Below are 8,958 nucleotides of genomic sequence, written 5' to 3'. Positions count from 1 at the left end.
CCATTAGACAGGCTTGACTCTCACAGCATCTCTTTGTAACGTCCATCATGATCTTGACCTTTCATGGTAAACCTCAATTTTTCTTTACCATGAGTTTTCTCCTTTTTATATTAAAATTGATAGGATAATTGAAGCTGAGGAATTAGTGTTTTGAACTTATATTTGTTTTTTCTAGAACTTACACTCAATGAAGTGATGATATCTACTAGAATGAGATTTGTCTTTGAATGTATATTAAATCCGATTCCATAAATTTTTATTATGATTTTGTATCTAATTTTTTTTTGTTTTTTTGCGGAGAAAGATTTACCCTGAGCTAACATTTGTTGCCAATCTTCCTCTACTTTTTGTGTGGGTCACCATCACGGCATGGCTGCTAATGAGTGTTGTAGGTCCGTGCCTAGTAACTGAACGTGGGCCACCAAAGCAGAACATGCCAAACTTAACCACTTGGCCAGGGGCCAGTACGATTATTTTGCATCTAATTATAAAGTAAAATCCATCAGTCTTTCTCTTCATGGTCCCATGGTAATTCAGACATAGGTGATTTCTATATCATGAATTAAGTATCTCTTATCTGTTACTTGGCAAACTTGTGTAGCTTTGATTTTGGAATCTCAAGAATGAGCATACTCCCCTGGGGGCATTATTTTCCACTTAGAGAACCTTGGCAACAGGCTCATTGCCTTCCTTCCCACACTAGATCCAGAGTCATGGAAATGTGTTCGCCTTGCACACAGCACAGAGCACATAGGAATTACTCAACAAACATGTGATAAGTGAATAATTGGTGGCATCATCAGGTCATTCACAGAAGCCAGACTGAGAGAGAGCTTCCTTAGGTCAGGAAGGAGAAGCATTCCTTTATATTTGTGATGTTTTAATTTGTAACATTGTAATGTGAACACCAAGTATACTGTTTTTATCAAAAGTGTGTTCTGAAGGTTTTCAAAAATCTCTAAAACTCAGAGTAGAGAAATATCAATCTCTGTGAACCTGTTACTTGCTTCAAACATTGTCAACTCGTATACCATCTGACTTTGTTTATCCTCACACCAAGACCCTAAGAATTAACCAGAGGAGATGGCTGAGAGCACATCATTTCAGTTGTAAATATTTCAGTTTCTCGTACAGATGAGGGATTTTTGGAACACAAACACAATAACGTTATCACACACTAAAATAAAAATGTCATTCGGATAATCAACTATTTAGTCAGTTTCCAAAGTCTCCCAGTTTTGTCAAGGTTATTTCCTGGTTTTACATTTTATTTGAGTCACGATCTTAATGAAACCCTTCTTTTGCAATTGGTTGATCTGTTTCTGAAGTCACTTTTAATCTCTTAGTAGTTCATGCATCTTGGGATTTGGGTGGGATATGAGTGTGTGTGTTTGTGTTGTCTACACGGATGTGTTAATTCTTTCTTTCCTGGATGGCAGTGCCTTGAAAGGAAGGGCCTGGGCTGTGGGAACTAAGATTTCTACTCTGCTTCTGGCTGAACTGAAAAGGCCTCCCTGGATGACACTTGCAGCCTTCAGAAAGGAGGGGGAAGAGGTACCAAGATATTCAAGGCAATGGCCCTTGTCTTACAGGGTGTTTCCAGGGCATGATGTTCAAAATGCTGGGTGCTCACCCTTTAGCTCCAGGTCGTGGGGTGGGTTCTTGGCATGAGCTCTGAGCAGTGTCTTTTAACCACCCACCTGGGGAGCATTTCACCATTTTAATTGGTATGGTTGTGTCTGTGGTGTCTAAGATTGGTGGCATTCCCCTGCTGGACCCACTTCTATACCTGCCCCTCTCCTGCCTCATCTTTCAAAACTCCCAACAGGAAAGTTTCACATCCCTGTAACACAAATCCATATAACCACAGCACAGACTGGGGAAAAGAATACAGCTGTCCCAGGGGCTATGTGCTCTATTCCCTCAGGCCCACCTGCCCCTTTGGGACAAGTCAGTAACAAGACGACTGAGTGTGTAAACTAGTGATTGTCTGAGACCAGGGACCTCAGAACCACATGCGCCCAGATGTCACCCAGGGCAGCAAGGGACGGTGTGGGTCATTCAGTGGATAAGATTAAGGTCTCTTGTCCTGGCAAACCAGAGCTTACCCCTGATCCATCAGGCCCAGCTGGGGAGGAATGGCTACGGTGTGCCTAACAGAAAGGCTAAGGGCCTTCTTGGGAAGTTTTGCCCAAATAGAATCATACAAAGCTGTGCAGGGATGCTGGAAGTCCTAGTTCACAGGGAGCAGTGAGGTTTATGGAACAAAGTCCTGTTGTAGGTTTAAAAGCTGCATCATGAATCTTTCCCTCTGGATATAAAACAAGCGGGAAAAGGACTTCCAAGTACATGGGCCAGGATCACAGGAGGATTCCAATCTAGGCAAAGGGTGAACAGGGAGCCCTAGAGGCGACCTGATGGGGATGTCCTGTGGGCCCTTAGTCCATCTGCACATGGTCTTCCTCTGTCCTTGTCCGTTACACATGCAAACATTTATCTTTTTTCATTTATTTCTCATTTAGTGTTGATGCAAATCCAGAGACTGGTTAGAAAATGGCAAGTTCCAATATCTGATCAAAGAAACCTCAACAAGAGAAGCAAAATCTTTCCTTCTTCCTGGAAAGCTGTAGAAAGACAGCCACTGTCCTGGGGAAGGACATGGTCCTGGTAGGTGCTATTTGAAAGACACCCACATTTCAGTGGTTATTGCTCTGCCTGGGAAAGTCCCTCCAACCTCTACCTCCAGGGAGATCTGAGGGGCTGTCTCTGCTCCTGGCCCAGGTGAACCACACAGAAATGCACCTCTCCTCTGAGGAAGGAAGACTTGAGGGTTTCATTCAGTAGCCAGGGTGGAGGCTGGCCCTCCTCCCTTCTCCCACATACAATAAGCTGTGAGCATACACAAGTTCTTAATTCAAGGAGGAAATTGAGATTCTGTGTCTCATTTACATGAGCATAAGAAGTGAAAGAACCACACCACAACACCCAGGCTGTGACAGAAACAGGATATATCGTAAGAGTCAAATCTACCATTTACTAGTAAAGAAATAATATCACTCCTCCCCAATGGGTTAACAGTCGCTGGGGTGCTGATGTCAGGGAGTTGGAGGTGGTGGTTCCCTCCCTCTGGGGCTTTAGGGAAAACCAGGGAAAGTCTTAGGATGTGCTCCTCCACTCAGGGTGAGAAGAGCTGGCCCGGTGCACCCCGAGGGCGCCAGTGTCCCTGCTGGTCAGGAGGAGCTGCACTTGTGGTCTCCAGAGTGTGACGGCTCATCGTCAAGGGCGTGGTGGCTGAAGAGAAGAAACAGACTATTTTGGGGTCCCTCCCTGAGATTCATGGCACACCTCCCTGCACCCCTGCACTTTTATCCAAACCCTGTGCAGAGTGCTCAGTCCATCAACAGCACCTCATTTGTCGCTGATGCAGGAGGCATCATTTAGCATCACCCATTTCAGAGGAGGCAACTGAATCCCAGAGACGAGAGGGGAGCAGCCTGTCCCAGACCTGGTCAGCAGTGGAGCTGGGATCCAGGCCCATGCTTAGGCCTAAGCTGTACTGAGCCCCTGGATGCAGTTGCTGCTGGTCCCAACACTCACTCGGCCCTAAACTGGAGGATGTCTGGTTCCTCTTTCTCTTGAAGAGCCGCATTTTGCTCGCCTTCTGTTGTGCGGACTCCAGCTAGCAGGAGACCCAGTAGCTACAGGATAGAGTGGACCTGTGAGGTACCAGGAGCCACACCTCAGGTGCCCCTCCCAGAGCCTGCCAGCAGCTGAATCCCAGTGCCCCATGGGCCACCCCGCTACGAGTTCTGTGGCTGATTAGCGAGCCAGGCCACAGGCTCTGGAGCTGGCCATCAGACAGAGTCTGCCCTGCCCTCACCCAACTCCTGTCCCCCTCACCTCTCATGGACACTGATGGGCTCCATGACCTGGAACCAGGCCCCAAATCGCTCTTTGGGCTCCAGGTCATACGCATTTGCAGCCTGCTGGAGCAGCTGGATCCTCCTGATGACTTTTAATTTCTGGGAGGAAGGACAGGATGCAGATAGAGCTTGGGTGGGGAACCCTGCCAGGGACTTGTGCGGAGTGAGGATCTGGTCTGGGGTCTGTGCTCACTCGGGAACCCTCCTTCCTTCCCACTCCATTCAGGACTTGCCTGTCCTCACAGTTGGCTGGAATTTGTTCCTTATCCAGGAAGGTGTCTTTGATGTCAGCCCCTCACACACACGCCAACGTGATGGGATTCCCAGCTTTGTGGATCTGACTCTCCCAATGAACGTAAGACCCAAGGGATGAGGCCAGAGAAAGTCTTGCCAGGGGAGGTCTGTGATTTCCACTTCCCCACCCTCCCACAGCTGCTCACCTCATACCATTTCTGGAAGTTGACCCGATTTCCCTTGAAGGGAGACAGGTAATGTCCATCAGAAACAGCCCCCTAAGCCCATAACCAACCCCCATCCCACCCCTTCTCAGGCTGCAAGAATATCAGAGCCCAGCAGAGGGCAGAGCTTCCACAAAGAGAACTTGACACTGGGCCAGGCTCTGGCCCCCAGAGCAGGAGGGACAGGGGAGCTGAGGCCAGAGATCTTATGTAGCACACCATGTCTGATGACAGATGGGGAGACTGAGGCCTCAGGGAGGAAGGGACAGTTGGACCACAGAAGTGCTTCCTCACTTGCAGGGGCTGATGGCACTACCCCAGGGGCAGGGCCTGAGTGGGAGGCTGAGTGCAGCTCAGACACAGCCTCCTGCAGCTCTGCAGGCAGGCAGCTCTGAGCTTCACTAGCCCAGGGAGCCTGGTGGGGGGCTTATGCGGAACGTCTATTCATGCATTGCTAAGATGGGCCTGACTCCCCAGCTCCCAGGGGTGGCCATGGGGCTCTCATGAGAGGAGGTTTGCCAGGTACTGAGAGCTCAGGGCCCAGTGCAGGGCTCTCGCCTCCCAAACCTCAGGATCCTGCTCCTTGGTCCCACCTCCAGGCTCACTCACTTCCAGATCATCCTCCATCCCAATGTTCAGCAGCTTCAGGTGATAGAGGAACATGCCCAGGAAGGGGACGACACCCTGTGAATTCAGGGTGGGAGTGGTGAGATGAGTCCCACCTCTCAGGTGACCCATGGACCCTCCCCCAAATCACTTCACACCATCCTCCTGCCCACTACAGACTCCCAGAGAGAGCAGCCTAGGACCCTCAGCGGCCTGCCCCCAGTTGCCCCCTCCAGGACCACTCAACTTCCCCAGTCACCTCCCAGGGGCGGCTTTTGGCAAATCCCAGAGTATGTGCTCCCTGCCCCTCCCCTCCCTAATCCATCCTGGGCACAGCCCTTCTAGGCCTCATCCTGGTCACTTACAGGGCAGGCATTTCAGGCTCTGGGGCTCCAGGAGCTGGGCTGGAGGAGGAGGGACCCCTCTCTTAAGGAGACCTCAAGCCGTGAGGAGAGAGACCCCCTCCTCTAACACCTGAACCCTCCCCCTCAGGCCCCTTCACCTGCTGCTGCTGCCTCTCCTGGGCTCCCTGGGGATCCATCTCTAGGGTGGCCCACACAGAGGTCACCTCCTGCAGGGTCAAGGACAGGCTCAGGGAGGCCATGCTCCCTTCCCCATGTCTCCCAGGCCCCTGATCCTTGACCCTGGACATCTGGTGTCTATGGCTGATCCCATTCCAGAGTGCTCTGATTCTAGATCACTCCCAGCTCCAACACTCCCTCCTCTGTGCTCTCAGTCCTGCCCAGGCCCCTAAGCCTCTCTCCTCATCAGCAAAGTGTGAGGAGGACTCCCATGCCTCCCAGGGTCCCCTGAGGACTCAGTGTCATCTGACTGTCACCAGTACTCTCCCCTCCCCCCTCGAGGAGGATGAGCACAAAGCTTCTGCTCATTCCTCTCCCCCTTGTACCTCATCACCCCTATGAGACTTACACCACAGATCATCTCCTTCCATTTCCCAGATGAGGAGACTGAGGCCCACAGAGGGGCAGTGAACTGCTCAGGGGCCCACAGAGGAGACCGTCCCCCTTCCCAGCCAAAGGGCCTGGCCCCCGACCTTCACTCCTCCTCCAGACACACCTCTGACCAATGTCCTGTCCTCTGGACTCTCGGGGTGTGTTGTGGCCCTCAATCAGCCTGAGCCATGGATTGGGAGGCACAAGGTGTCTCGGGGTCCTATCCAAGTGGATTCTGTGTTTTCCAGCCCCCTGGGATTCTCTGACATCACGCTGGACCTGAGGCCATGCCAAAGACCTCAGCTCCCTAGGATCCCCTCATGATGGACCCTGCACAGAACTCCTCCTTTATTCACTCAGGAAGGATCCCCCTTGTGCCACATCTGAGTGACAGTGTAGGGGGTGACCGGGGCACTGTGTAATGGTGACATTTGCATCCTTTTTTACTTGGAAACTTCTAATGTCCTGTCAGGAAGGTCCATTAAGAATCTGTAGGTTCCCCGATAATTCTCATTGCCATCTGGGGCATATCCTTGTCAACAAGGCACCGAGCGAGACTCACTGGTTTGTCAGCAGTGACCACTATCTGGCTAGAGTGCACAGTCCCAGAGACCACACAGTTCTGTCCCAGATCCACCATTTGGCCCAAGGCTGGGCAGCCCCTGAGTCCACAAGACCTGTGTGACCTCACAGTGCCCATCTCTGGGGCAGGCAGAGTGCCCACCCCTGCGAGCTGCAGTGAAGACAGAAGAAGCAGCAGGGGCCTGGCTTCCTGAGGACAGGCTGGGCTGCTGTAGGAAGAAAGGAACCCCCACCCACTCCATCCACCCGCCAGCCTGGAGGAAGAAGGCCAGCTGATGGGTCCACATGGAAGCCAGAGACCTGCTCATTCTGCCAGCTCTTCACCTCCTGGAACAGTCCAGCCGACATCATTGTATCTCGTGACCAAGGCCTCCTTCCCCAAACAGTCCCCACCTGCCCCTGCAGCTCACACCCCCCGCTTCCTGTCAAGCTGGACAAGACAGACCGTTATTTCTCAGGGAACCTTAAGTGAAAAACTTCCCAAAGCACATCCTGCCTTGTCCCTCCCCCCCTCACCTCCCCTCCTTCCAGATCTCCAGCCTCCATTCACCTCCTTGAGCAGCTTCCTGCTCTCCTGCTGGCTTGTTTTCATCAACTTTTTAAGTTTCGTACCATTCTTCCTGAGGAGGGAAAAAAGGAAAGAGACACTGTGGAGTGGTTTGAGGGTAAATCCCTTTTGTTTGAAAACCCAGAAGATCCAGACAGCCTGGATGAGCGTTTTCACTGTGTCCTCTGAGCCCTGAGGTGTCTGGGACTGAGGAGGGGGCTCTCCTATTGTCACCTGGGGCCTCCATTCTCTTATCCCCTCAGCAGATGTGTTTTAAACAGTATTGATTACATGTGGACAGAGAGTTCTTTTGTTGAAAACACTTGAAAATCTTCAATTTGGCTCAAGCCAGGATCTGTCACTTAGGGAAACTGATTCCTGAAGCAGAACCACTGGCCTAAGTTTTCAGAAAGACTCCAAGCCTCCAACCAGGTCAGACCCTATCGCCAGGGTTTGCTGTCTCCCAGGAGGTCCCAACTGACTGAAGGGCAATGCTAGCCCTGTGGGGGGTGTCTGGTCCACCCAGGTGGTGCTCATATGGACAGAGGCCTACCCACCTGGACACCCATCTCCATGTCTCTTTTAAACGCTGAATGGAGGGGACCTGCAGAGCCCAGAGGATGGCATGGAGTGAGGAAAGGATCCTCAAGCCCTGGCATTCCTGGGGAAGGGAAGAGAATGAGCTGTGAGGGGGAGCTGGAGCCCTGCTTCCTCTGGCTTCTGTCGCCTCATTGACGTCTCCTCTCCTGGATGAGACAGTAGCTCAGGGAACCCTGGAAAGGCACAGCTGGAAGCTGATGAAGAATACTTCCAGGGAGGAGGATTTTAGCTCAAGGTAAGGAAGGAGCCCAGGAAGGGGTGAGATTCCCACCACTGGGACCAGGAATCAGGTCATCGAGGCACTGGCAGGAGGGGCCTAATAATTGTACAAAGACTCAGACCACAGACTTCAAACATGAGAGCTGAGAAAGTAGAAGGGCAGTTCCCCTGACTCCAGAGAGGAGCTCTCAGGGCCTCCCACATCTTACCTTGGCCACCTGGATCCAGAGATCCACCACCCTGGCCCTGTCCTAGGCGGTCATGCTCGGGTCTCCAATGCAGGTGGTGACAACACATTCGACCACTCTGTTAAAGTGGGTCGTGGTGGCATGGATGGTGGGTGTCAGGTGTTCATTACCCCTGTTGTCACACTGGGACCAGATGGAGTCCAGGAAGTCGTGGGGCATCACTTTCTTGAAGAGCTCCTGGGGAGGACAGGGCATGTCACCCAGCCCTGCCACAGCCCAGCTCAGCGCCCGCAGCCCCCAGTCCCAGGCCGGGTCAGTGGTGAGAGCTAGAGCACAGGAAGCTGAGAATGTGGCCTGAGGCTTGTGGGAGTCCCTGCGTGTTGCCTGTGTCCCCTGAGGTTACCCAGAACAGGATGACCCAGGACCCGATACTGTGGCACCGGGAAGTCACATTTGTTCGCCTCCCAGTCTCACTTCCTCCAAGCACCAGAACTCGGCTACTGCTTGACCGTCTCTAGGGGCATATCCCACCCAATCTGACCATCCTGGGGTCTGACTCTTCTTTCAGATGCACATTATCCCAAGGCAGCAACAACCACAAGCTTTGTTTGTCTGCCTTGCAGTCATGAACACATGAGGTGCTTATTAGTGCTGAGGCTGTTGAGGCCTCCTGGTCAAATGAGTGAACTACCCAAGGACGAGACAGCACTTCAGTGTGCTCCCCTCCCCCACCAAACCGCAGACTCTGCCCAACTTCCTCTCTGCTCCACCTCGTCCATCTGCACAGCCACTCTGCATGGCAGCTGCTTTCATTGTCAAGCTCTACTCTCCACATGAGGACAGCAAAGGCTTGGGAGTTAAGAAAGCTGCTCAGGTCACATG

At 52.1% G+C, this 8,958-nt stretch overlaps 1 protein-coding gene across 1 annotated transcript; it reads right to left on the bottom strand.

The window, feature by feature from the left end:
- Positions 1–3,603: 3,603 nt before the first annotated feature.
- LOC131402161 (ral guanine nucleotide dissociation stimulator-like) lies at positions 3,604–7,261 on the bottom strand. The gene is made up of 4 exons (XM_058537056.1): positions 7,039–7,261; positions 4,991–5,065; positions 3,901–4,022; positions 3,604–3,698 (listed from the first exon to the last, which is right to left on the bottom strand). The coding sequence occupies exons 1-4, from the start codon at positions 7,066–7,068 to the stop codon at positions 3,680–3,682; spliced, it is 246 nt and encodes an 81-aa protein (XP_058393039.1). The 5' UTR covers positions 7,069–7,261; the 3' UTR covers positions 3,604–3,679.
- Positions 7,262–8,958: the final 1,697 nt, after the last annotated feature.

This window comes from Diceros bicornis (assembly GCF_020826845.1).
Source record: "Diceros bicornis minor isolate mBicDic1 chromosome 30 unlocalized genomic scaffold, mDicBic1.mat.cur SUPER_30_unloc_4, whole genome shotgun sequence".
Taxonomy (NCBI): domain Eukaryota; kingdom Metazoa; phylum Chordata; class Mammalia; order Perissodactyla; family Rhinocerotidae; genus Diceros; species Diceros bicornis.
Note: the sequence above shows the minus strand (reverse complement) of the source record. Positions and strands in the feature narration are given on the sequence as shown.

What these genes read in the sequence shown, in the direction of transcription:
- LOC131402161 (XM_058537056.1), bottom strand. Translation starts at nt 7,068, where the DNA reads ATGGAGGCTGGAGATCTGGAAGGAGGGGAG. An exon ending in GAGATCTGGAAGGAGGGGAG is followed by an intron (nt 5,066 to 7,038) that starts GTGAGGGGGGGA and finishes CTGAATTCACAG; the next exon opens with GGTGTCGTCCCCTTCCTGGG. An exon ending in GGATGGAGGATGATCTGGAA is followed by an intron (nt 4,023 to 4,990) that starts GTGAGTGAGCCT and finishes CCTTCCTCCCAG; the next exon opens with AAATTAAAAGTCATCAGGAG.